Genomic DNA, 27453 nt, shown 5'->3' on the forward strand with positions numbered 1-27453 from the left:
GAATAAACATCGCACCGTTCACAGCGGGGAGAAACCGTACACGTGTTCTGTGTGTGGACGAGGCTTCACCCAACCTGGAGAGACACAAGGACACCCGCTCCATGGAGAAACCGTGGAAATGTGGGGACTGTGGGAAGGGATTCAATTAACTGTCCCAGCTGGAGACTGGGGAGAGGCTGTTCACCTGCTCTCTCTCGGAAGGGATTTACTCAATTGTCTAGCATGCTGACACGCCAGCGAGCTCGCAATAGGGAAAGGCCATTCTCCTGCTCCGTGTGTGGGAAGGGATTCACTTGTTCATCCCACCTCACTGCACACCAACTTGATCACGCTGATGAGAGACCTTTTAAATGCTCTGACTGTGAGAACAGCTTTAAAACCTCTGAGGAACTGATTGAACACCAGCGAGTTCACACTGACAAGAGACCGTTCTGTTGCTCTCACTGCGGGAAGAGGTTCCAGCAGTCATTCCGTCTGGCTGAACACCAGCTCCTTCACACTCATGAGAGTCCATTCAGTTGCTCTCACTGTGGGGAGAGGTTCAGCCAGTCGTTGCAACTCGCTGAACGCCAGCAAGTTCACACCAAGGAGAGACCGTTCAACTGCTCCGAGTGTGGGAAGGGATTCATTCGTTTAGCCCACCTTATGTCACATGAGGGTATTCACACTGGGGAATTGCCGTACAACTGCTCTGTAGGTGGGAAGGGATTCACTCGTTTCGTCTGCCTTTTGACACACAAGCGAGTTCACACAGGGGCGAGACCGTTCTCCTGTTCAGTCTGTGGGAAGAGATTCACTCGTTCAAGCCACCTTTTGGAGCACAAGCACGTTCACACCGGGGAGAGGCCGTTCACCTGTTCCGTCTGTGGGAAGAGTTTCCCTTGTTCATCCCACCTCTTGGTACACCAGCGAATTCATACCGAGGAGATGCCATTTACCTGCTTTGTGTGTGGGAAGAGATTTGCTCAGTCATCAACCCTGATGGCACACCAGCAAGTTCACTCTGATAATGACCTTTTAAATGTTCTGACTGAGAAGAGCTTTAAAAGAAGTAATGCTCTGCTGACACACCAACGCACTCACACTGGGGAGAATCTGTTCACCTGCTCTGTGTGTCAGAAGGGATTTACTGATTCATCCTACCTGCTGAGACACCAGCGAGTTCACACCGGGGAGAGGCCGTTCATCTGCTCCGTGTGTGGGAAGAGATTCATTGAATCATCCCACCTACGGAGACACCAGCGCATTCACACTGGGGAGAGACTGTTCACCTGCTCTGTGTGTGGGAAGGGATTCACTCAATCATCCAGCTGCCAGAGACACCAACTCACTCACACTGGGGAGAGACCATTCACCTGCTCCATGTGTCGGAAGAGATTCAGTGAATCATCCCACCTAAAGATACACCAGCGAATTCACACTGGGGAGAGGCCATTCACCTGCTCCGTGTGTGGGAAGGGATTCATTCAGGCATCCAACCTGCGGACACACCAGCGAGTTCACAGGTTACTGCCGAAAATGGATTCTGCTGTTATTGCTGCTGTTAATCACATCCAGGACTGAACCATGTTCATTCTGACAGTTGGGGTTTGTTTCTGCTGATGTTAATGACCCCTATAACTGGGCTGGAGATTAATATTCTGGATCAATGCCAAATAAATTGGCATTGTTTCAAACACACAGTGTGTCAAGTATTTCTTTCCTCCAAGATAACAGGAGACGAATTGATGTCCTGTTACTGACTGTTCCATTTTTGGGCCTTTTCTCCTTTCTAACTCTAGATCATTTCAGTTCTCATACCTTCAGTTACTCTCATGGACAAGTCCCAGCTCCCCATACATTCCAGAGTGCCTCTTCTAGCCTTGGTATCCAGGGAAGGTATCGGTAACACGCCCGGGATCACTAAACACAAAACCCAGTCTGTTAATCACTTTCAGCTACTGGACTTAGCGTGTGACCCACAGCATCTCTCTCACCTTTGATGTGTGAAGAGAGCATCACGCCTCAGAACCTGGTTTTAAATGTAAATGCACTCAGCAAATGTATTGAACAAGAGATGAACAAGTAAACAGATCACGGCCCAATCCTCCAGCTCTATATTGTAGGTTTGTTAAGGTGCCAGTGTGCTGCTGGTCCTCTCTGCATTTTGCCTGTAATGGAAAATAACTGAAGATTTGTCCCAGTGTAACCTTGTGGTAAACCACTGTTTGTATTCCACTGTGTACATGCCTGGACATGCCTCGGCTGACTCCTCCCACAAGTCCTAGTATAAAGGTGACTGCTCCCCAGCCCTTTGTATTTCTGGACCGGTCGACCACTCGAGGCAGACCTTCATTCTTTTGTTAATAAAAGCCTTTAGTTACTCTCTTAACTCTCAGTCTTTTATGAATAATTGATAGCGCATCAATTTTATTAACAAAATTTTTATAATGGAGAAGATCCTCACACCAGCATGCCTGGACTTAGATCATCGGGAGGCGGACTCATCCACCAAGTTTACTCACTGGCTTAAGTGTTTCGAAAAATTCCTGACCGCCTCCGCAGCAATCAAATCGGACGAGGACAAACTGGATGTCCTGACCTCCAAAGTGAACCACCGAGTGTACTCGGTCATCCAAGACGCGACCTCGTACGCAGACGCTATCAAGCTCCTCAAGGACCAGTACACGCGCCCAGTGAATGAAGTGTACGCCAGGCACCTTCTGGGGAGTCGTAAACAACAACCTGGGGAATCGACCGTGGAATATCTTCAGGCACTGTCTGTGCTTGGCCGGGCCTGTGGTTGTAAGGATGTAAAGGTCGCCATGTACACAGAGGAACTTATCCGGGACGCTTTTGTAGCGGGCCACAGATCCAATTACACCCGACAGCGACTGTTGGAGCAGAGTGACCTCGACCTCAACAAGGCCTCTGAACTCGCACTATCATTGGATGCAGCCTACCGGGGCATGGATGCCTACTCCTCTGCACCGTGGACGCCGCGGGGAATGACAGCCTGGGACACGGTAGGACCGCCTCATAGCGCCGTGCCACCCCAGCCACACCCCAGCAACGGCCCAACTACCGCAGCAGTGTCCCACGGCCAGACAGCAGTGCCCCAAGGCCAGAAATGCTACTTCTGTGGCCAGGCAAAACACCCCAGAGCGCGCTGCCCGGCGAAAAACACGATCTGCTCGGGCTGCGGGAAGAAGGGACACTACACTAGCGTCTGCAGGGCCAAAGCCACCCCGAACCCCAGCAGCGCCGCGTGTGGTCCATGCGGGCCGCCATCTTGGGCCTCCCCGGCCATGTGCGAACCACCGGTACAGCAGCCATTTTGGACGCCTCCAGCCACATGGGGATCATGGACGCCGCCATCTTGGACGACAGCCGGAATGCAGCAGGCCCCCAACACCGCCTCATCTGATACCCGCAGCGACACACCCACCCCTACGCTAGCATCCGTTACACTGGACCAAGCGAGACCGCACCAGCTGGCCAGTTCCACAATGGACATTAAGGTAAATGGTCACGATACAATCTGCCTTTTTGACTCTGGGAGCACGGAGAGCTTCATCCACCCCGACACAGTGCGGCGTTGCTCTCTTCCAGTCCTGCCTGCGCACCAGCGGATTTCTATGGCCTCCGAGTCCCAGTCGGCGGACATCGGCGGCTACTGCGTGGTGACACTCGTAGTAGACGGGACTGTGTACGATCATTTTAACCTTCTGGTCCTGCCCGACCTCTGCGCTGCCGTCCTGCTGGGGTTAGATTTTCAGTGCCACCTTAAAAGTGTTACGATGGCGTACGGTGGACCCCTACCCCCACTCACAGTCCGCAGCCAGCAGCTCCCAAATTGCCCGCCGCGCACCAGGTGCAACCTCTCCACACTCAGAGTCACCCCCCCCCCCACTGTTTGTTAACCTCACCCCCGACTGTAAGCCCATCGCCACAAAGAGCAGGCGATACAGTGCCGGGGACAGGGTTTTCATTAAAACCGAAGTGGAGCAGCTCCTGAAGGAAGGGATTATTGAGGGCAGCACCAGCCCCTGGCGAGCCCAGGTTGTGGTCGTTAAGACCGGCGAGAAGCAGCGCCTGGTCATCGACTACAGCCACACAATAAATCGCTACACCCTGCTGGACGCCTACCCACTCCCCCGCATAGCTGATATGGTCAACCAGATCGCGCAGTACCGCATCTTCTTGACCATTGACCTGAAATCAGCATACCACCAGCTCCCTATCCGCCCTGAGGACCGCCAGTATACTGCCTTTGAGGCAAACGGCCGCCTCTATCACTTCCTTAGGGTTCCCTTTGGCGTCACCAACGGGGTCTCCGTCTTCCAAAGGGAGATGGACCGGATGGTAGATCAAAATGCGTTGCAGGCCACTTTCCCACATCTGGACAATGTGACCATCTGCGGCCGTGACTTGCAGGACCATGACGCAAACCTCGAAAAATTCCTCCGCACCACCCAACTCCTGAACCTGACATATAACAAGGAGAAGTGCATATTCCGCACAAACCGCCTCGCCATCCTTGGCTGTGTTGTGGAACACGGAGTCATCGGCCCCGACCCCGACCGGATGCGTCCCCTTATGGAACTCCCACTGCCCCACTGCCTCAAGGCCCTGAAGAGGTGCCTAGGGTTTTTCTCCTATTACGCCCAGTGGGTCCCCTACTATGCGGACAAGGCCCGTCCGCTGATCAAGTCCACCTCTTTTCCCTTGACGGCAGAGGCCCGCTTAGCGTTCCACCGTATCAAGGAGGACATTGCCAAAGCCACCATGCACGCAGTGGACGAATCCATCCCCTTCCAGGTGGAAAGCGACGCGTCCGACTTTGCCCTGGCCGCTACCCTCAATCAGGCGGGGAGACCCGTGGCCTTCTTTTCACGAACCCTCCAAGGCCCGGAGACCAGACACTCCGCTGTTGAGAAGGAGGCCCAGGCGATTGTGGAGGCTGTGCGTCATTGGAGGCATTACCTGGCCGGAAAACGATTTAACCTGCTCACTGACCAGCGTTCAGTTGCTTTCATGTTTAACAACAAGCAGAGGGGCAAAATCAAAAATGACAAGATCTTGAGGTGGCGAATCGAACTTTCCACCTACAATTACGAGATCTTGTACCGGCCCGGGAAGCTCAATGAACCCCCGGTGCGCTATCGCGTGGCACCTGCGCCAGCGCGCAGATCGATAGACTGCGGGCCCTCCACAATGACCTCTGCCACCCGGGGGTCACCAGGTTCTTCCACTTCATCAAGGCCCGCAACCTGCCTTACTCTATTGAGGAGGTCAGGACCATGACCAGGAACTGCCAAGTCTGCGCTGAGTGCAAACCGCACTTTTATAGACCAGACAGGGCCCACCTGATAAAAGCCACTCGCCCCTTCGAGCGCCTGAGCGTTGATTTTAAAGGGCCTCTCCCCTCCTCCGACCGCAATGTGTACTTCCTCAATATTATTGATGAGTACTCCCGTTTCCCGTTCGCCATCCCCTGCCCGGACATGACCAGTGCCACGGTCATTAAATGTCTGAACGACCTCTTCACCCTGTTCGGTTTCCCCAGCTATATCCATAGCGACCGGGGCTCATCGTTTATGAGCGACGAACTCCGTCAGTACCTGCTAACTAGGGGTATTGCCACAAGCAGGACCACCAGTTACAACCCCTGGGGGAACGGACAGGTGGAAAGAGAAAATGCGACAGTTTGGAAGGCCGCCCTGCTAGCCTTAAAGTCTAGGGGCCTTCCAACCTCCCGCTGGCAGGATGTGCTCCCCGATGCGCTCCACTCTATTCGGTCACTGCTCTGCACTGCCACTAACGCCACCCTTCATGAGAAAATGTTTGTCTTCCCAAGGAAGTCCACATCGGGGACATCGCTACCGCCATGGCTGACGTCCCCAGGGCCGGTCCTACTGAGAAGACACGTGAGGACCCATAAAATGGACCCCCTGGTCGAGAGGGTCGACCTCCTCCACGCCAACCCCCAGTATGCTTACATTGCATACCCGGACGGGCGGGAGGACACAGTCTCCATAAGAGACCTTGCACCCTCGGGGGCCGCAGTAACCCACTACTCACTACCACGCCCCCCCCCACGACCCGATATCCAGCCCCAGCAGACGGCAGGCCTGGGCCCCGCGACCCGCTCGACATCTACGAGGACGACACGCCTGTGCCACAGCCTACGCAGGACTTGACGCCGGAAGCTCCACTACCCCTGCCATCGCCACGCCGATCACAGCGGCAGACAAGACCTCCGGAGAGACTCCAATACACTAACTTTTAATACACTTCACCCCGCCGGACTCAATTTTAAACAAGGGGTGAATGTGGTAAACCACTGTTTGTATTCCACTGTGTACATGCCTGGACATGCCTCGGCTGACTCCTCCCACAAGTCCTAGTATAAAGGTGACTGCTCCCCAGCCCTTTGTATTCTGGACCGGTCGACCACTCGAGGCAGACCTTCATTCTTTTGTTAATAAAAGCCTTTAGTTACTCTCTTAACTCTCAGTCATTTATGAGTAATTGATAGCGCATCAAACCTTTGCTGTCATGAAATGAGTGTGTCTTTTAATGAGCCTCACGTCCTTGCTCAAGTTGGCTGCAATTGTCAAATCTCACAGAGACCGTAATCGTGACCATCTTCAAGAAATGTGACAAGTCCGATTGCGGTAATTACAGAGGAGTTTCCCTGCTATCTTCCACAGGAAATGTCATCACAAGAATCCTCCTCAATCGCCTTCTCCCAGTGGCTAAAGAGCTCCTCCCAGAGTCGCAATGCGGATTCCACACAGTAAGAGGCACAATGGACATGATCTTCACCGCACATCAATTACAAGAGAAATGCAGGAACAGCACCCGCTGTACATGGCCTTCTTTGATCTCACAAAGGCCTTCGGCACTGTCAACCATGAGGGATTATGGAGTATCCTCTTCCAATTTGGCTGCCCTCAAAAGTTTGTCACCATCCTCCGCCTGCTTCACAACGACATGCAAGCCGTGATCCAGACAAACGGATCCACCACAGACCCAATTTGCGTACGGACTGGGGTCAAGCAAGGCTGTGTCATCGCCCCAACACTCTTCTCGATCTTCCTTGCTGCAATGCTCCATCTCACCCTCAGTAAGCTCCCCACTGGAGCGGAACTAATCTGCAGAACAAACGGGAAACTGTCCAACCTCCATCGCCTCCAGTCCAGATCCAAGGTCGTCCCATCCTCTGTCGTCGAATTACAGTATGCAGACAACGCTTGCGTCTGCGCACACTCGCAGGTCGAGCTCCAAACCATCGTCAACAACTTCACCGAAGCGAACAAGAGCATGGGCCTTACACTAAACATCCGTAAGACAAAGGTCCTCTACCAACCTGCCCCCGCCACACAATACTGCCCCCTGATTATCAAAATCCACGATGAGGCCTTGGACAACATGCACAACTTTCCGTACCTTGGGAGCCTATTGTCATCAAGGGCAGACGTCGATGACAAAATCCAACACTGCCTTCAGAGCACCAGTGCAGCCTTCGGTCGCCTGAGGAAGAAAGTGTTTGAAGACCAGGACCTCAAACCCGGCACCAAGCTCATGGTCTACAGAGCAGCAGTGATACCCGCCCTCCTGTATGCTTCAGAGACATGGACCATGTACAGCAGGCACCTCAAAGCACTGGAAAGGTACCACCAATGCTGCCTCCGCAAGATCCTGCAAATCCATTGGCAGGATAGGCGCACCAACATCAGTGTTCTCGCTCAGGCCAACATCCCCAGCATCGAAGCTTTGACCACGCTTGATCAGCTCCGATGGAGGGGCCACATCGTCCGCATGCCCGATACAAGATTCCCAAAACAAGCGCTCTACTCGGAGCTCTGACACGGCAAGAGAGCCCCAGGTGGGCAGAGGAAATGCTTCAAGGACACCCTCAAAGCCTCCTTGAAAAAGTGCAACATCCCCACTGACACCTGGGAATCCCTGGCCCAAGACCGCTCAAAGTGGAGGAGAAGCATCCGGGAAGGCGCCGAACACCTCGAGTCCCTTCACCAAGAGCAAGCGGAAGCCAAGCAGAGGCAGCGCAAGGAGCGCACGTCAACCCAAGCCACCCACCCACCCGTCCCTTCAACCACTGTCTGCCCCACCTGTGACAGAGTCTGTAGATCCCACACTGGACTCATCAGTTACCAGAGAACTCATTGTTAGTGTGGAAGCAAGTCATCCTTGTTGAGTCTGTGTGTCCCAGTTAGGCTTATGATCACTCACTGGACACAGACAACAAGAATAACTTTTAACAGGTCTTTACTATTCGGAGGTCAGGGTTGAACTGCCCAGCAAATCCCTACACAACACTTATATACCGGTGTGGTCACCACCGGTATTACAGTATACAGCAGCCAAGAGAAAGTAGTACATCTCTTAAGGTAGTTCTCTTAAGGTGGAACAGGTTACATACACCACAATCCTCCCTTTTTAGCTTAACAGTTATATCCCCATTTAACATAACATCTATATATATAAATCGGTCGATCTGTCTGTCTGTCATTCTGTCTGTCATCGCGTGTGCGTCTTGCGGGTATGCGCTCAAAAGTTACAGGGCGTACCTACGCGCGCGTTACCTCCAAAGAAAGCTTACGCTTCCGAGACGGTTTTAAGCGTATTTACGTTTTGGCCGGGCTAAAATTGCGCCCGCGGTATCCCAAAAACCTTCAACATTCCGCTCATTAGCATCTCATTAGCCGCTCATTAGCGACAGAGTGACCTCGAGCTCGACCAACCGTACGCCGGGTTGCTGGCGTGTGTGGCCGGGCTTTATCGTTCTGAACCGAGGTGAGTCGCCGCCATCTTGATTCCAAACTTTTCCTTTCTTTTTCCCGCTTTCTGCGTCTTAAAAAAAAACGTTGCTTTTAAAACACATATTGTTATTAAAAAAAATGATTTAGAAACGAATTAACTTATCTAATCTCATTAATTTTCCTACCTTTCCCCGTTTTTCCAGGTAGGCCTAGAAGCCTCGGCGTCTCCTCCGCACCCACGCCCGAGCTAGGCACCTCCCGGCCCCACTCGAAGGCTGGAGGGCCGAGCCTCAGCCCAGCGCCGCTAGGGTGCGCGCGCAGCAGGAGCTGAGACGCGCTGTCTCTCTCTCGCTCGGCCGGGGGGCGGGGCTTGCTGAGCGTCAAGCGTTACCCTGGCAACCCCGGCTGGCCGTCTCGCACAGCCGCAATCGGTGGTCTTCACCTCGGGGGGGGGCCGCATCCCTCCGGGGGGGGGGGCCGCGACCCTCCGGGGGGGGGCGCGCGCGCAGCAGGAGCAGCTGAGACGCGGCGTCTCTCTCTCTCTCTGGCTCGGCCCGGGGGCGGGGCTTGGTCAGCGTCACGGTTACCCTGGCAACCGGGCCCAGCCAGAGAGAGACGCCGCGTCTCAGCTCCTGCTGCGCGCGCAATCGGCGGTCTTCACCTCGGGGGGCGGCGGGCGGCGTGCGACCCTGGGTGGGGGGGGCCGCGACTCTCGGGGGGGCCGCGACTCTCGGGGGGGGCCCCCCGCCCTCCCTTCCCCCTGCCCCCTTTTTCCCTCCCCCCTCCCTTCCCCCTCCCTTCCCCCCGCCCTCCCTCCCCCCCTCGATTCCCCCCCACGCCCTCCCTTCCCGCCCTCCCTTCCCCCTCCCTTCCCCCCCTCCCTTCCCCCCCCGCCCTCCCTTCCCGCCCTCCCTTGCCCCCTCCCTACCCCCTCCCCTCCACCCCGCCCCTCCCCTCCCCCCGCCCTCCCTTCCCCGCCCTCCCTCCCCTCCCCCCTCCACCCCTCCCCTCCCCTCCCCCTCCCCCTCCCCTCCCCTCCCCCTCCCCTCCCCTCCCCCCCTCCCCCTCCCCCCTCCCCTCCCCCTCCCCCCCTCCCCCCCTCCCCTCCCCTCCCTCTCTTCCCCCCAGTTGCTCTCTCTCTTCCCCCCAGTCGCTCACTCTCTTCCCCCCAGTCGCTCTCTCTCTTCCCCCAAGTCGCTCTCTCTCTTCCCCCCAGTCGCTCTCTCTCTTCCCCCCAGTCGCTCTCTCTCTTCCCCCCAGTCGCTCTCTCTCTCTCTCTTCCAACAACAACATGCCCTCGAAAAAGCCTCGGCACCGCCGGGCACTTCAGCAAGTCTATATATATAAATCGGTCGATCTGTCTGTCTGTCATTCTGTCTGTCATCGCGTGTGCGTCTTGCGGGTGTGCGCTCGAAAGTTACAGGGCGTACCTACGCGCGCGTTACCTCCAAAGAAAGCTTACACTTCCGAGACGGTTTTAAGCGTATTTACGTTTTGGCCGGGCTGAAATTGCGCCCGCGGTATCCCAAAAACCTTCAACATTCCGCTCATTAGCATCTCATTATCCGCTCATTAGCGACAGAGTGACCTCGAGCTCGACCAATCGTACGCCGGGTTGCTGGCGTGTGCCGCCGGGCCAATCGGTGCGTGTGTGGCCGGGCTTTATCGTTCTGAACCGAGGTGAGTCGCCGCCATCTTGATTCCAAACTTTTCCTTTCTTTTTCCCGCTTTCTGCGTCTTTAAAAAAAACGTTGCTTTTAAAACACATATTGCTTTTTAAAAAAATGATTTAGAAACAAATTAACTTATCTAATCTCATTAATTTTCCTACCTTTCCCCATTTTTGCAGGTAGGCCTAGAAGCCTCGGCGTCTCCTCCGCACCCACGCCCGAGCTAGGCACCTCCCGGCCCCACTTGAAGGCTGGAGGGCCGAGCCTCAGCCCAGCGCCGCTAGGGTGCGCGCGCAGCAGGAGCTGAGACGCGCTGTCTCTCTCTCGCTCGGCCGGGGGGCGGGGCTTGCTGAGCGTCAAGTGTTACCCTGGCAACCCCGGCCGGCCGTCTCGCACAGCCGCAATCGGCGGTCTTCACCTCGGGGGGGGGGCCGCGACCCTCCAGGTGGGGGGGGGCCGCGACCCTCCGGGGGGGGGCCGCAACCCTCGGGGGGGGGGCCGCGCGCGCAGCAGGAGCGGCTGTGACGCGGCGTCTCTCTCTCTCTCTGGCTCAGCCTGGGGGGCGGGGCTTGGTCAGCGTCACGGTTACCGTGGCAAACGGGCCCAGCCAGAGAGAGACGCCGTGTCTCAGCTCCTGCTGCACGCGCAATCGGCGGTCTTCACCTCGGGGGGCGGGCGGCGGCACGCGACCCTGGGGGGGGGCCGCGACCCTGGGTGGGGGGTGGGCCACGACTCTCGGGGGGGGGGGGCCGCGACTGTCGGGGGGGCCCCCCGCCCTACCTTCCCCCCGCCCCCTTTTTCCCTCCCACCTCCCTTGCCCCCTCCCTTCCCCCCCTCCCTTCCCCCCCGCCCTCCCATCCTGCCCTCCCTTCCCCCCTCCCTTCCCTCCCTCCCTTCCCCTCCCGCCCTCCCTTCCCCCCTCCCTTCCCCTCCCCTCCCCCCTCCCCTCCCCCCCTCCCCCTCCCCCTCCCCTCCCCCTCCCCCCTCCCCTCCCCCTCCACCCTCCCCTCCCCTCCCCCCTCCCCTCCCCTCCCCTCCCTCTCTTCCCCCCAGTCGCTCTCTCTCTTCCCCCCAGTCGCTCTCTCTCTTCCCCCCAGTCGCTCTCTCTCTTCCCCCCAGTCGCTCTCTCTCTTCCCCCCAGTCGCTCTCTCTCTTCCCCCCAGTCGCTCTCTCTCTCTCTCTTCCAACAACAACATGCCCTCGAAAAAGCCTCGGCACCGCCGGGCACTTCAGCTAGTAATAACATATATATATATACAACTTCATGCAAAACAGTTCAAAGATTCAGTCTCTGAGGAGGCCTCCTGATTCGAGTTGGATAACGCCTTTCAGGGGTCTCTGATTCTCGTTGCTGGGCTGACTCATCTAGTTGGTCTCTTATGGATTGGACATCATCATCAGGTACATTCACTTCTGAGGTAGATGCTTCAGGTTCACTAACTTCTTCCACGGTTGTCTCTGCCGTAACCCTGGGTTCGACCCTTGTTCTCGATTCTACCAGTTGGTCAGCATGATGCCGTATTACATTTTCACCAATATCTACCGTGTACATCAGGGGTCCTTGTCTGGCCCGAATTGTTCCAGATTGCCATTTCTCATTTTTATAGTCCCGGGCTAACACTGGTTGTCCTATTTCGAAACTCCGAGTGGTCTTGTTATTTATACGCTGGAACTGTTTGTTTTCAACTTCCCTCCGCACATTTGGTTTTAACAAGTCCAACCTGGACCGCAACCTCCTGTTATAGAACATCATGGCAGGACTTTGGTTTGTCACTGCATGAGTGGCGTTTCGATATGCCAGTAGGAATTTGTCCACCTTGTGTTGTAGTGGAATCTGATCTTCGCTCATGGCCTTTATTGCTTTTTTGAACGTTTGTACAAATCTCTCGGCCAACCCGTTTGTAGCCGGATGATATGGGGCAGAGGTATAATGTTTCACCCCATTCTTCTTCATGAATTTCTGGACTTCTTCTGACATGAACTGCGGTCCGTTGTCTGAACATATTTGTTCTGGCAATCCATTTCTTGCAAATATCGTTCTTAGCACCGCGATCGTCTTTTCCGAGGTAGTGGTAGTCATCTTAATCACTTCTGGCCATTTAGAATGTGCGTCCACCGCAATTAAAAACATGGAGTCCATGAATGGACCAGCAAAGTCAATATGTACACGTTGCCATGGGGTTGAAGGCCATTCCCATGGATGAAGCGGTGCAATCGAAGGTGCATTTTGCACTTTTTGGCACCCTGAGCAGCTTTTCGTCAGACCCTCTATCTGTTGGTCGATACCCCGGCCAGCACACATAAGCCCTAGCAAGGCTTTTCATCTTGACTCCCCCCAGATGACCTTCATGCAGTTCCTTTAGAACTCTCTCTCTTAACTTAGGAGGAATAATCACCCTTGTTCCATACATCAATGTTCCTTGACAGACGGACAGCTGTTCTCGTCTTGCTGAGAATGCCGGTAACAGTGGATCACCATGTGCTGGCCATCCCTTCACTGTCACTTCGTAGACCCGGGACAGTGTCGGATCATTCCTGGTTTCTCTTTCAATACTTGCATTGGTGACTGGTAAACATTCGATGATGGTCGAGTGAAATAACTCAACAGGGTCAACCGTCGGTGCCTCCTCCTCTGTAGGTAGTGGCAGGCGCGACAGCCCATCAGCATTACCATGCTGCTTTGTACCTTTGAATTCAATCTGATATTGATGTGCCCCTAGGAAAAGGGACCATCTCTGGAGTCTCTGTGCTGTCATCACCGAAACACCCTTCTTAGGGTTAAAAATGGATACCAACGGCTGGTGGTCTGTCAGAAGCGTAAACTTTTGGCCCTGCAGGTAATGATTAAACTTCTTTACTCCCCACACAAGGCTGAGAGCCTCCCTATCTATCTGAGCATAGTTGCGCTCCGTGGAGGTCAATGATCTGGATGCGAACGTGACTGGCCTCTCCAGGCCATTTGGCAACTTGTGTGAGAGTACTGCCCCAATACCATATGGAGAAGCATCACAAGCCAAACGAATAGGCAGCGTTGGGTTGAAGTGAGCCAACACTTCCTCTGAGGTGATCAATGCCTTGCTTTTGCAAAAGGCCCTCTTACAGTCCTCGCTCCACTTCCATGGTACTCCCTTCTGCAAAAGAGCGTTCAGCGGGTGCAGCACCGTGGATAAACTTGGCAGAAACTTATGGTAATAGTTAATCAACCCTAGGAACGACCTCAACTGGGATACATTATCCGGAGCGGGAGCCTTCACAACAGCTTTGATCTTGTCAGGAGACTTATGAAGCCCCTCCTGGTCAATGACATGACCACAGTACGAGATCCGCTTCTGAAAGAATTCACATTTCTGGCGATTAACTCGAAGTCCATATTCTTTCAATCTGGTGAGCACCAGTTCCAAATTTGCAAGGTGTTCCTCGTCATCATCTCCTGTAATCAGAATATCATCCAGGTAACATTGTGTGCCTGGAATTCCCTGTAATACCTGCTCCATGGCCCTCTGCCAAATTGCTGGAGCCGATGCCACTCCAAAAACCAGTCTATTATACCGGTACAAGCCTCTATGCGTGTTGATCGTGAGATACTGGCGTGACTCTTCCTCAACTTCCATCTGTAAGTACGCCTGCGCCAGGTCTATCTTGGTGAAGTGTTTCCCGCCAGACAACGAAGCGAAGATATCCTCAATCCGCGGAAGCGGATACTACACCGTGTGAAGCACCGGATTAACAATGATCTTGAAATCTCCACAGATGCAAACCTTCCCCGGTTCCACCGGCTTGTTGCTCGATGAACGCTTCATGACGGGAACAATGGGCGTAGCCCACTCACTCCAGTCTACCTTAGACAGTACTCCTGAACGTTCTAGCCCTTCCAGCTCAGCTTCCACAGCAGGTCGTATCGCATAAGGTACCGGTCTGGCTTTGACAAATTTCGGGTTTGCATGTTCTTCAACCTTGATGTTTGCCGTAATTCCTCTCAGTGTTCCCAGTCCCTGTTGGAACACCTCTTTAGCATCGTCCAATATTCTGGACAATCGTTTAGGTTTGACATCTTTTTTTACCGGAATCTAGTGTTAGTGCTTTTAAGGAATGCCAGTCCATATTTATTTTCCTAATCCACTCCCGTCCCAGTAGCGGTGGACCTCCCTCAGGTAGCACATATAAGTCCATTCCTCGGCTCTCTTGTGGACCACCTTTACCTCTATCTTCCCGATGGGGTATACTCTTTGCCCCGTGTATGTTTTCAATACAATCTCCGTATCCCATAGGGGAATATGTGGGAATAACCTTTTGTAATCTTGCTTATTCATGACCGTCAATGCCGATCCAGTGTCCAATTCCATCTTCACTTGGACTCCTGCTATCTGAAGTGTGACCCAAATTGTTTGGAGGCCTGCTTCCTTACCAACATTGTGTACTCTTAGACTACCCAGTTCATTACTGCTGGAGTCTGAATCTGACTTCTGTTCGTTCGAACTGTTCTCTGTCACCTTGTGTACCTTTCTGTACTTTTCCTGCGGTGACTTTTTGTTGCTGGTCTTCTTTCTTGACCGGCATACTTTAGCTATGTGACCAAGCCTGCCACATTTTCTGCATTCCTTATTTTTGAACCAGCACTGGTTCTGATCGTGCGTTGTCTTTCCACAACGATAACATTTTACTGTACCCAAGACCATTTGATTGGTGCTGAGTTCCGGTGACCGTAGCTGCATTTCTGCCGTGCCTCTCGCTGCGGCTTCTTGCGATGCTGCAATAGTGACAGCTTTATCAAGCGTAAGATCATTCGCCTCAAGCAGTCGCTTTTGTGTTCCTTCTTTTAACAATCCACACACAAATTTATCTCTCAGCACATCTGCTAGTCCTGTTCCAAACTGACAGTACTTCGATAGCTTACGCAGTTCAATTAAAAATTCAGCGTTGCTTTCGTCTTTCAGCTGCGTTCTTCTGTAAAATTTAAATCGTTCCGCTATCATCAGCGGCGTGGGGTTTAAATGATTTTTCAGGACAGTAACAATATTCGCGAAAGTCTGATCCGCCGGTTTATTTGGTGATAGAAGGTGCTTCAACAGCCCGTATGTCTTCGCACCCATTGAGCTTAATAAGGTTAGTGCTTTCTCATCATCTGGTACCTTATTTGCTTTACAATAAACTTCCATGCGTTCTACATACGTGGTCCAATCTTCGATATCGCTATCAAAGGTATTAATGTTCCCATGTTTAGGCATCCTTGCAAGTAATTTTTCTTTTTCTCAAAATGGCGGCTTCCCGCACTTATCTTCTTCCCCCGCCTACTAAAATGGTGGCTTCCCGCGCTTGGCGGTCTTTCCCGCGCTCGTCTTCTTCCCCCGCCGACTACAATGGCGGATTCCCGCGTTTGCCTTCTTCCCCCGCTGGCTGCAATGGCGATTGCCGTGCTGCTGCCGTTCTCGCCTCCCCAGCGGTTCTCAATTCCCCGACGCTGCTTTGCCTCGCAGCCCCGCTTGCAGCCCGGTCCTTTACACCGGCTGCGTTTGAGTTCTCCGCGGCTCTCGTGCCTTAAGCTGCCCCAGTCGCTGTGCCTCTCGGCCTCGATTGCAGCCCAGCCCTTTTTACCGGCTGTGGTCGAGTTCTCCGCCCTTATTCCTCCGTTTTCCCTCCCCTACTCCACAGCCAACGTGGCCGACTTTCTGCTCGTGTCGCTGATCGGCTTACCCACCACCGTGGTAGAAGGGATGATCACTGCCTGTCGCTGATGGAGGGCTTCGTGGTCAGAATTTTTCTTTTTAACCCGGGTTCTCGATGCCACCCGTGCGATGGTGCTCAGCAGGATGATAAGGTTGGATGCCTCTTCTCGACGCCCGTTCTGAGGACGAAGCTGCCTTGGATGTAAAACTGCAGCAGGGTAAGATCGGACTCGTCGCCACTGTTGAGTCTGTGTGTCCCAGTTATGCTTATGATCAATCACTGGACACAGACAACAAGAATAACTTTTAACAGGTCTTTACTATTCGGAGGTCAGGGCTGAACTGCCCAGCAACTCCCTACACAACACTTATATACCGGTGTGGTCACCACCGGTATTACAGTATACAGCAGCCAAGAGGAAGTAGTACATCTCTTAAGGTAGTTCTCTTAAGGTGGAACAGGTTACATACACCACACTCCTCGTTTCCGAGGGACTGCCTAAGAAGAAGATGATTTTGCCTTTAATGGAAAATAACTGAACATTTGTCCCAGTGTAATCTTTGCTGTCATGAAATGAGTGTGTCTTTTAATGAGCCTCACATCCTTGCTCATGTCGGCTGCAATTGTGCAGAAAGGGGATGTGTAACGAGATGGTCTGTGTATGGAGATGTGAAACAAGGAAACGGTGTGTGTGTGAGATAGTGACACAGCCTTGTGGTCACAGTCAGAACGATGCACAGATATCCATGTGGTTATGGTTTGGGCAGGGCCAGATCAATAATGTAGTAAACAAGTTAAATATAAATATCGCCAGTGTAGTCACAGCTTGTTAGAACAGACCTGGGGAGAAGAGAGCTCTGAATCCACTGTATTATCTCTGTTCTCCGATTCGGGTAACTATACACTGTCTGTTTCTTTGTAGCGCTGCTAATAAAGTTAGTAAAAGATAATCTGTTGTTGTGAGCTTGATTATCTGGTGTCTGAAACCACAAGACTAAATTTTTAGTGTCAACAAGATGAACAAGTAAACACATCATGACCCAATACACCAGCTATATATTCATAGGATAAAGTCTGTTATCACACTCCTCGATGGACAGAATAAAGAAAGATCCCAACTCGAAGAACATCTAGAATCATTTGTAAATATCTTTTACATTCTGACAGGTTCCAACTGTCATTTTCCATAACAGTGAAGTCAATGGAAGACGAGAAAATGGTGAGAGTAGGAGTGGAATAGGAGTTCGAGTGAGGAGATTGGCGAGTAGGGGTGAAAGAGGAGTTGGGGTGAGGGGGTTGGAGAGTAGGGGTGAAAGAGGAGTTGGGGTGAGGGGGGTTGAAGAGTGGAGGTGAAAGAGGAGTTGGGGTGAGGGGGGTTGGAGGGTAGGGGTGAAAGAGGAGTTGGGGTGAGGGGGGTGGAGAGTAGGGGTGAAAGAGGAGTTGGGGTGAGGGGGGTTGGAGAGAAGGGGTGAAAGAAGAGTTGGGGTGAGGAGGGTTGGAGAGTAGGGGTGAAAGAGGAGTCGGGGTGAGGGGGTTGGAGAGTAGGGGTGAAAGAGGAGTTGGGGTGAGGAGGGTTGGAGAGTAGGGGTGAAAGAGGAGTCGGGGTGAGGGGGTTGGAGAGTAGGGGTGAAAGAGGAGTTGGGGTGAGGGGGTTTGGAGAGTAGGGGTGAAAGAGGAGTTGGGGTGAGGGGGGGTTGGAGAGTAGGGGTGAAAGAGGAGTAGGGGTGAGGGGGTTGGAGAGTAGGGGTGAAAGAGGAGTTGGGGTGAGGGGGTTGGAGAGTAGGGGTGAAAGACGAGTTGGGGTGAGGGGTTGGCGAGTAGGGGTGAAAGAGGAGTTGCGGTGAGGGGGGTTGGAGAGTAGGGGTGAAAGAGTAGTTGGGGTGAGGGGGTTTGGAGAGTAGGGGAGAAAGAGGAGTTAGGGTGAGGGGGGTTGGAGAGTAGGGGTGAAGGAGGAGTTGGGGTGAGGGGGGTTGGAGAGTAGGTGTGAAAACGGAGTTGCGGTGAGGGGGTTGGAGAGAAGGGGAGAAAGTGGAGTTGCGGTGAGGGGATTTGGAGAGTAGGGTGAAAGAGGAGTTGGGGGGGGAAGGTTGGAGAGTAGGAGTGAAAGAGGAGTTGGGGTGAGGGGGGTTGGAGAGTAGAGGTGAAAAGGAGTTGGGGTGAGGGGGTTGGAGAGTAGGTGTGAAAGAGGAGTTGGGTTGAGGGGGGTTGGAGAGTAGGGGTGAAAGAGGAGTTGGGGTGAGGGGGGTTGGAGTGTAGGGGTGAAAGAGGAGTTGGGGTGAGCGGGTTGGAGAGTAGGGGGTGAAGAGGAGTTGGGGTGAGGGGGTTGGATAGCAGGGGTGAAAGAGGAGTTGGGGTGAGCGGGTTGGAGAGTAGGGGGTGAAGAGGAGTTGGGGTGAGGGGGTTGGATAGCAGGGGTGAAAGAGGAGTTGGGGTGAGGGGGTTGGAGAGTAGGAGTGAAAGAGGAGTTGGGGTGAGGGGGGTTGGAGTGTAGGGGTGAAAGAGGAGTTGGGGTGAGGGGGTTGGAGAGTAGGGGTGAAAGAGGAGTTGGGGAGAGGGGGTTGGAGAGTAGGGGTGAAGGAGGAGTTGGGTGAGGGGGTTGGAGAGTAGGGGTGAAAGTGAAGTTAAGGTGAGTGGGCCTGGAGAGTATGAGTGAAAGAGGAGTTGGGGTGAGGGGGGTTGGAGAGTAGGGTTGAAAGAGGAGTTGGGGTGAGGGCATTGGATAGTAGGGGTGAAAGAGGAGTTGTGGTGAGAGGGGTTGGAGATTCGGGGTGAAAGAGGAGTTGAAGTGAGGAGGGTTGGAGAGTAGGGGTGAAAGAGGAGTTGGGGTAATGGGGGTTGGAGAGTAGGGGTGAAAGAGGAGTTGGGGTGAGGGGGTTGGAGAGTAGGGGTGAAAGAGGAGTTGGGATGAGGAGGGTTGAAGAGTAGGTTTGAAAGAGGAGTTGGGGTAAAGGGGGTTGGAGAGTATGAGTGAAAGAGGAGTTGGGGTGAGGGTCTTGAGAGTAGGAGTGAAAGAGGTGTTGGGGTGAGGGGGTTGGAGAGTAGGGGTGAAAGAGGAGTTGCGGTGAGGGGGGTTGGAGAGTAGGGGTGAAAGTAGAGTTGGGGTGAGAGAGAGGTTGGAGAGTAGGGGTGAAAGAGGAGTTGGGGTGAGGGGGATTGGAGAGTAGGGGTGAAAGAGCAGTTGGGGTGAGGGGGTTGGAGATCAGGTGTGAAAGAGGAGTTGGGGTGAGGGGAGTTGGAGAGTAGGGGTGAAAGACGAGTTGGGCTGAGGGGATTGGAGAGTAGGGGTGAAAGAGGAGTTGGGGTGAGGGGGGTTGGAGAGTAGGGGTGAAAGACGAGTTGGGGTGAGGGGATTGGAGAGTAGGGGTGAAAGAGGAGTTGGGGTGAGGGGTCTTGGAGAGTAGGGGTGAAAGAGGAGTTGGGGTGAGGGGGGATGGAGAGTAGGGGTGAAATTGGAGTTGGGGTGAGGGGGGTTGGAGAGTAGTGGTGAAAGAGGAGTTGGTGTGAGGGGGATGGAGAGTAGGGGTGAAAGAGGAGTTGGGGTGAGGGGGGTTGGAGAATAGGGGTGAAAGAGGAGTTGGGCTGAGGGGGGTTGGAGAGTAGGGGTGAAAGAGGAGTTGGGGTGAGGGGGTTGGAGAGTAGGGGTGAAAGAGGAGTTGGGGTGAGGGGGGTTGGAGAGTAGGGGTGAAGGAGGAGTTGGAGTGAGTGGGGTTGGACAGGAGGGTTGAAAGAGGAGTTGGGGTGAGCGGGTTGGAGAGTAGGGGTGAAAGAGGGGTTGGGGTGAGGGGGGTTGGAGAGTAGGGGTGAAAGAGGAGTTGGGGTGAGGGGGATTGGAGAGTAGGGGTGAAAGAGGAGTTAGTGTGAGTGGTTTGGAGGGTAGGGGAGAAAGAGGAGTTGGGGTGAGGGTGGTTGGAGAGTAGGGGTGAAAGAGGAGTTGGGGTGAGTGGGGTTGGAGAGTAGGGGTGAAAGAGGAGTTGGGGTGAGGGGGTTGGAGAGTAGGGGTGAAAGAGGAGTTGGGGTGAGGGGGGTTGGAGAGTAGGGGTGAAAGTTGAGTTGGGGTGAGTGGGGTTGGAGAGTAGGGGTGAAAGAGGAGTTGGGGTGAGGGGGGTTGGAGAGTAGGGGTGAAAGAGGAGTTGGGGTGAGGGGGTTGGTGAGTAGGGGTGAAAGAGGAGTTGGGGTGAGGAGGGTTGGAGAGTAGGGGTGAAAGAGGAGTTGGGGTGAGGGGGATTGGAGAGTAGGGGTGAAAGAGGAGTTGGGGTGAGGGGGTTGGAGAGTAGGGGTGAAAGAGGAGTTGGGGTGAGGGGGGTTGGAGAGTAGGGGTGAAAGAGGAGTTGGGGTGAGAGGGTTGGAGAGTAGGGGTGAAAGAGGAGTTGGGGTGAGGGGGATTGGAGAGTAGGGGTGAAAGAGGAGTTGGGGTGAGGGGGTTGGAGAGTAGGGGTGAAAGAGGAGTTGCGGTGAGGGGGGTTGGAGTGTAGGGGAGAAAGAGGAGTTAGGGTGAGGGGGGTTGGAGAGTAGGGGTGAAAGAGGAGTTGGGGTGAGGGGGGTTGGAGAGTAGGGTTGAAAGAGGAGTTGGGGTGAGGGGGTTGGAGAGTAGGGGTGAAAGAGGTGTTGGGGTGAGGGGGTTGGAGAGTAGGGTTGAAAAAGGAGTTGGGGTGAGGTGGTTGGAGAGTAGGGGTGAAAGAGGAGTTGGGGTGAGGGGGTTGGAGAGTAGGGGTGAAAGAGGAGTTGGGGTGAGGGGGGTTGGAGAGTAGGGGTGAAAGAGGAGTTGGGGTGAGGGGTTGGAGAGTAGGGGTGAAAGAGGAGTTGGGGTGAGGGGGATTGGAGAGTAGGGGTGAAAGAGGAGTTAGTGTGAGTGGTTTGGAGGGTAGGGGAGAAAGAGGAGTTGGGGTGAGGGTGGTTGGAGAGGAGGGGTGAAAGAGGAGTTGGGGTGAGTGGGGTTGGAGAGTAGGGGTGAAAGAGGAGTTGGGGTGAGGGGTTGGAGAGTAGGGGTGAAAGATGAGTTGGGCTGAGGGGGGTTGGAGAGTAGGGGTGAAAGAGGAGTTGGGGCGAGAAGGGTTGGAGAGTAGGGGTGAAAGATGAGTTGAGGTGAGGGGGTTGGAGAGTTGGGGTGAAAGAGGAGTTGTGAGTGAGGGGGTTGGAGAGTAGGGGTGAAAGATGAGTTGAGGTGAGGGGGTTGGAGAGTAGGGGTGAAAGAGGAGCTGGGGTGAGGGGGGTTGGAGAGTAGGGGTGAAAGAGGAGTTTGGGTGAGGGGGGTTGGAGAGTAGGGGTGAAAGAGGAGTTTGGGTGAGGGGTCTTGGAGAGTAGGGGTGAAAGAGGAGTTGGGGTGAGGGGGGATGGAGAGTAGGGGTGAAATTGGAGTTGGGGTGAGGGGGTTGGAGAGTAGGGGTGAAAGACGAGTTGGGGTGAGGGGGTTGGAGAGTAGCGGTGAAAGAGGAGTTGGTGTGAGGGGGATGGAGAGTAGGGGTGAAAGAGGAGTTGGGGTGAGGGGGGTTGGAGAGTAGGGGTGAAAGAGGAGTTGGGCTGAGGGGGGTTGGAGAGTAGGGGTGAAAGAGGAGTTGGGGTGAGGGGGTTGGAGAGTAGGGGTGAAAGAGGAGTTGGGGTGAGGGGGGTTGGAGAGTAGGGGTGAAGGAGGAGTTGGAGTGAGTGGGGTTGGACAGTAGGATTGAAAGAGGAGTTGGGGTGTGCGGGTTGGAGAGTAGGGGTGAAAGAGGAGTTGGGGTGAGGGGGATTGGAGAGTAGGGGTGAAAGAGGAGTTAGTGTGAGTGGTTTGGAGGGTAGGGGAGAAAGAGGAGTTGGGGTGAGGGTGGTTGGAGAGGAGGGGTGAAAGAGGAGTTGGGGTGAGTGGGGTTGGAGAGTAGGGGTGAAAGAGGAGTTGGTGTGAGGGGGTTGGAGAGTAGGGGTGAAAGAGGAGTTGGGGTGAGGGGGGTTGGAGAGTAGGGGTGAAAGTTGAGTTGGGGTGAGTGGGGTTGGAGAGTAGGGGTGAAAGAGGAGTTGGGGTGAGGGGGGTTGGAGAGTAGGGGTGAAAGAGGAGTTGGGGTGAGGGGGTTGGAGAGCAGGGGTGAAAGAGGAGTTGGGGTGAGGAGGGTTGGAGAGTAGGGGTGAAAGAGGAGTTGGGGTGAGGGGGTTGGAGAGTAGGGGTGAAAGAGGAGTTGGGGTGAGGGGGATTGGAGAGTAGGGGTGAAAGAGGAGTTGGGGTGAGGGGGTTGGAGAGTAGGGGTGAAAGAGGAGTTGGGGTGAGGGGGGTTGGAGAGTAGGGGTGAAAGAGGAGTTGGGGTGAGGGGGGTTGGAGAGTAGGGTTGAAAGAGGAGTTGGGGTGAGGGGGTTGGAGAGTAGGGGTGAAAGAGGTGTTGGGGTGAGGGGGTTGGAGAGTAGGGTTGAAAAAGGAGTTGGGGTGAGGTGGTTGGAGAGTAGGGGTGAAAGAGGAGTTGGGGTGAGGGGGTTGGAGAGTAGGGGTGAAAGAGGAGTTGGGGTGAGGGGGGTTGGAGAGTAGGGGTGAAAGAGGAGTTGGGGTGAGGGGTTGGAGAGTAGGGGTGAAAGAGGAGTTGGGGTGAGGGGTTGGAGAGTAGGGGTGAAAGATGAGTTGGGCTGAGGGGGGTTGGAGAGTAGGGGTGAAAGAGGAGTTGGGGCGAGAAGGGTTGGAGAGTAGGGGTGAAAGATGAGTTGAGGTGAGGGGGTTGGAGAGTTGGGGTGAAAGAGGAGTTGTGAGTGAGGGGGTTGGAGAGTAGGGATGAAAGATGAGTTGAGGTGAGGGGGTTGGAGAGTAGGGGTGAAAGAGGAGCTGGGGTGAGGGGGGTTGGAGAGTAGTGGTGAAAGAGGAGTTTGGGTGAGGGGTTTGGAGAGTAGGTGTGAAAGAGGAGTTTGGGTGAGGGGGGTTGGAGAGTAGGAGTGAACGAGGAGTTGGGGTGAGGGGGCTGGAGAGTAGGGGTGAAAGAGGAGTTGGGTGAGGGGGGTTGGAGAGTAGGGGTGAAAGTTGAGCTGGGGTGAGTGGGGTTGGAGAGAAGGGGTGAAAGAGGAGTTGGGGTGAGGGGGGTTGGAGAGTAGGGGTGAAAGAGGAGTTGGGGTGAGGGGGTTGGAGAGTCGGGGTGAAAGAGGAGTTGGGGTGAGGAGGGTTGGAGAGTAGGGGTGAAAGAGGAGTTGGGGTGAGGGGGTTGGAGAGTAGGGGTGAAAGAGGAGTTGGGGTGAGGGGGATTGGAGAGTAGGGGTGAAAGAGGAGTTGGGGTGAGGGGGTTGGAGAGTAGGGGTGAAAGAGGAGTTGGGGTGAGGGGGGTTGGAGAGTAGGGGTGAAAGAGGAGTTGGGGTGAGGGGGGGTGGAGAGTAGGGTTGAAAGAGGAGTTGGGGTGAGGGGGTTGGAGAGTAGGGGTGAAAGAGGTGTTGGGGTGAGGGGGTTGGAGAGTAGGGTTGAAAAAGGAGTTGGGGTGAGGTGGTTGGAGAGTAGGGGTGAAAGAGGAGTTGGGGTGAGGGGGTTGGAGAGTAGGGGTGAAAGAGGAGTTGGGGTGAGGGGGGTTGGAGAGTAGGGGTGAAAGAGGAGTTGGGGTGAGGGGTTGGAGAGTAGGGGTGAAAGAGGAGTTGGGCTGAGGGGGGTTGGAGAGTAGGGGCGAAAGAGGAGTTGGGGCGAGGAGGGTTGGAGAGTAGGGGTGAAAGATGAGTTGGGGTGAAGGGTTGGAGAGTAGGGGTGAAAGAGGAGTTGGGGTGAGGGGGGTTGGAGAGTAGGGGTGAAAGAGGAGTTGGGGTGAAGGGTTGGAGAGTAGGGGTGAAAGATGAGTTGGGCTGAGGGGGGTTGGAGAGTAGGGGTGAAAGAGGAGTTGGGGCGAGGAGGGTTGGAGAGTAGGGGTGAAAGATGAGTTGAGGTGAGGGGGTTGGAGAGTTGGGGTGAAAGAGGAGTTGTGAGTGAGGGGGTTGGAGAGTAGGGGTGAAAGATGAGTTGAGGTGAGGGGGTTGGAGAGTAGGGGTGAAAGAGGAGCTGGGGTGAGGGGGGTTGGAGAGTAGGGGTGAAAGAGGAGTTTGGGTGAGGGGGGTTGGAGAGTAGGGGTGAAAGAGGAGTTTGGGTGAGGGGGGTTGGAGAGTAGGAGTGAATGAGGAGTTGGGGTGAGGGGGCTGGAGAGTAGGGGTGAAAGAGGAGTTGGGGTAGGGGGGTTGGAGAGTAGGGGTGAAAGAGGAGTTGGGGTGAGGGGGGTTGGAGAGTAGGGGTGAAAGAGGAGTTGGGGTGAGAGGGGTTGGTGATTAGGGGTGAAAGAGGAGTTGCGGTGAGGGGGTTGGAGATTAGGGGTGAAAGAGGAGTTGGGGTGAGGGGTTGGAGAGTAGGGGTGAAAGAGGAGTTGGGGTGAGGGGTTGGAGAGTAGGGGTGAAAGAGGAGTTGGGGTGAGGGGGGTTGGAGATTAGGGGTGAAAGAGGAGTTGGGGTGAGGGGGTTGGAGATTAGGGGTGAAAGAGGAGTTGGGGTGAGGGGTTGGAGAGTAGGGGTGAAAGAGGAGTTGGGGTGAGGGGGTTGGAGAGAAGGGCTGAAAGAGGAGTTGGTGCGAGGGTGGTTGGAGAGTAGAGGTGAAAGAGGAGTTGGGGTGAGGGGGCTGGAGAGTAGGGGTGAAAGAGGAGTTGGGGTGAGGGGGATTGGAGAGTAGGGGTGAAAGAGGAGTTAGTGTGAGTGGTTTGGAGGGTAGGGGAGAAAGAGGAGTTGGGGTGAGGGTTGTTGGAGAGCAGGGGTGAAAGAGGAGTTGGGGTGAGTGGGGTTGGAGAGTAGGGGTGAAAGAGGAGTTGGGGTGAGGGGGTTGGAGAGTAGGGGTGAAAGAGGAGTTGGGGTGAGGGGGGTTGGAGAGTAGGGGTGAAAGAGGAGTTGGGGTGAGGTGGTTGGAGAGTAGGGGTGAAAGAGGAGTTGGGGTGAGGGGGTTGGAGAGTAGGGGTGAAAGAGGAGTTGGGGTGAGGAGGGTTGGAGAGTCGGGGTGAAAGAGGAGTTGGGGTGAGGGGGGTTGGAGAGTAGGGGTGAAAGAGGAGTTGGGGTGAGGGGGGTTGGAGAGCAGGGTTGAAAGAGGAGTTGGGGTGAGGGGTTGGAGAGTAGGGGTGAAAGAGGAGTTGGGGTGAGGGGGTTGGAGAGTAGGGTTGAAAAAGTTGGTGTGAGGTGGTTGGAGAGTAGGGGTGAAAGAGGAGTTGGGGTGAGGGGGTTGGAGAGAAGGGTTGAAAAAGGAGTTGGGGTGAGGGGGGTTGGAGAGCAGGGGTGAAAGAGGAGTTGGGGTGAGGGGGGTTGGAGAGTAGGGGTGAAAGAGGAGTTGGGGGGAGGGGGTTGGAGAGTAGGGGTGAAAGAGGAGTTGGGGTGAGGGGGTTGGAGAGTAGGGGTGAAAGAGGAGTTGGGGTGAGGGGGGTTGGAGAGTAGGGGTGAAAGAGGAGCTGGGGTGAGGGGTTGGAGAGTAGGGGTGAAAGAGGAGTTGGGGTGAGGGGTTGGAGAGTAGGGGTGAAAGAGGAGTTGGGGTGAGGGGTTGGAGAGTAGGGGTGAAAGATGAGTTGGGCTGAGGGGGGTTGGAGAGTAGGGGTGAAAGAGGAGTTGGGCTGAGGGGGGTTGGAGAGTAGGGGTGAAAGAGGAGTTGGGGCGAGGAGGGTTGGAGAGTAGGGGTGAAAGATGAGTTGAGGTGAGGGGGTTGGAGAGTTGGGGTGAAAGAGGAGTTGGGAGTGAGGGGGTTGGGGAATAGGGGTGAAAGATGAGTTGAGGTGAGGGGGTTGGAGAGTTGGGGTGAAAGAGGAGTTGGGGTGAGGGGGGTTGGAGAGTAGGGGTGAAAGAGGAGTTTGGGTGAGGGGTTTGGAAAGTAGGGGTGAAAGAGGAGTTTGGGTGAGGGGGGATGGAGAGTAGGAGTGAACGAGGAGTTGGGGTGAGGGGGTTGGAGAGTAGGGGTGAAAGAGGAGTTGGGTGAGGGGGGTTGGAAAGTAGGAGTGAAAGAGGAGTTGGGGTGAGGAAGTTGGAGAGTAGGGGTGAAAGAGGAGTTGGGTGAGTGGGGTTGGAGAGTAGGGGTGAAAGAGGAGTTGGTGTGAGGGGGTTGGTGAGTAGGGGTGAAAGAGGAGTTGGGGTGAGGGGGTTTGGAGAGTAGGGGTGAAAGAGGAGTTGGGGTGAGGGTGTTGGAGAGTAGTGGTGAAAGAGGAGTTGGGGTGAGGGGGGTTGGAGAGTAGGGGTGAAAGAGGAGTTGGGGTGAGAGGGGTTGGAGAGTAGTGGTGAAAGAGGAGTTGGGGTGAGAGGGGTTGGAGATTACGGGTGAAAGAGGAGTTGGGGTGAGGGGTTGGAGAGTAGGGGTGAAAGAGGAGTTGGGGTGAGGGGGTTGGAGAGTAGGGGTGAAAGAGGAGATGGCGTGAGGGGTTAGAGAGTAGGGGTGAAAGAGGAGTTGGGGTGAGGGGGTTGGAGAGTAGGGGTGAAAGAGGAGTTGGGGTGAGGGGGATGGAGAGTAGGGGTGAAAGAGGAGTTGGGGTGAGGGGGGTTGGAGAGTAGGGGTGAAAGAGGAGTTGGGGTGAGGGGGGTTGGAGAGTATGGGTGAAAGAGGAGTTGGGGTGAGGGGGGTTGGAGAGTAGGGGTGAAAGAGGAGTTGGGGTGAGATGGGTTGGAGAGTAGGGGTGAAAGAGCAGTTGGGGTGAGGGGGGTTGGAGAGTAGGGGTGAAAGAGGAGTTGGGGTGAGGGGGGTTGGAGAGTAGGGTTGAAAGAGGAGTTGGGGTGAGGGAGGTTGGAGAGTAGGGTTGAAAGAGGAGTTGGGGTGAGGGGATTGGAGAGTAGGGGTGAAAGAGGAGTTGGGGTGAGGGGGGTTGGAGAGTAGGGGTGAAAGAGTAGTTGGGGTGAGGGGTTTGGACAGTAGGGGTGAAAGAGGAGTTGGCGTGAGGGGGTTGGAGAGTAGGGGTGAAAGAAGGGTTGGGGTGATGGGGGTTGGAGAGTAGGGGTGAAAGAGGAGTTGGTGTGAGGGGGGATGGAGAGTAGGGGTGAAAGTGGAGTTGGGGTGAGGGGGGTTGGAGAGTAGGGGTGAAAGAGGAGTTGGTGTGAGGGGGGATGGAGAGTAGGGGTGAAAGAGGAGTTGGGGTGAGGGGGGTTGGAGAGTAGGGGTGAAAGAGGAGTTGGGGTGAGGGGGGTTGGAGAGTAGGGGTGAAAGAGGAGTTGGGGTGAGGGGGGTTGGAGAGTAGGGGTGAAAGAGGAGTTGGGGTGAGGGGGGTTGGAGAGTAGGGGTGAAAGAGGAGTTGGGGTGAGGGGGGTTGGAGAGTAGGGGTGAAAGAGGAGTTGGGGTGAGGGGGGTTGGAGAGTTTGGGGGAAAGAGGAGTTGGGGTGAGGGGGGTTGGAGAGTAGGGGTGAAAGAGGAGTTGGGGTGAGGGGGGATGGAAAGTAGGGGTGAAAGAGGAGTTGGG

At 54.9% G+C, this 27453-nt stretch overlaps 2 protein-coding genes across 2 annotated transcripts in view; one reads left to right on the plus strand and one right to left on the minus strand.

The window, feature by feature from the left end:
- Positions 1 to 27453, minus strand: part of LOC147119234 (uncharacterized) — a 101081-nt gene that overhangs the window by 43755 nt on the left and 29873 nt on the right. The gene's annotated exons all lie outside the window — the stretch shown is intronic.
- Positions 33 to 27453, plus strand: part of LOC147119235 (uncharacterized) — an 87753-nt gene continuing 60332 nt past the window's right edge. The window contains exon 1 of the mRNA XM_085984909.1: positions 33 to 1505. Within this exon, the coding sequence (XP_085841035.1) occupies positions 223 to 1505 (1283 nt within the window). The 5' untranslated portion in view covers positions 33 to 222. The remainder of the gene's footprint in view (positions 1506 to 27453) is intronic.

The sequence above is a fragment of the Somniosus microcephalus genome, chromosome 4 (genome assembly GCF_052327205.1).
Source record: "Somniosus microcephalus isolate GS21.2 chromosome 4, FLI_Smic_1.0, whole genome shotgun sequence".
NCBI lineage: Eukaryota > Metazoa > Chordata > Chondrichthyes > Squaliformes > Somniosidae > Somniosus > Somniosus microcephalus.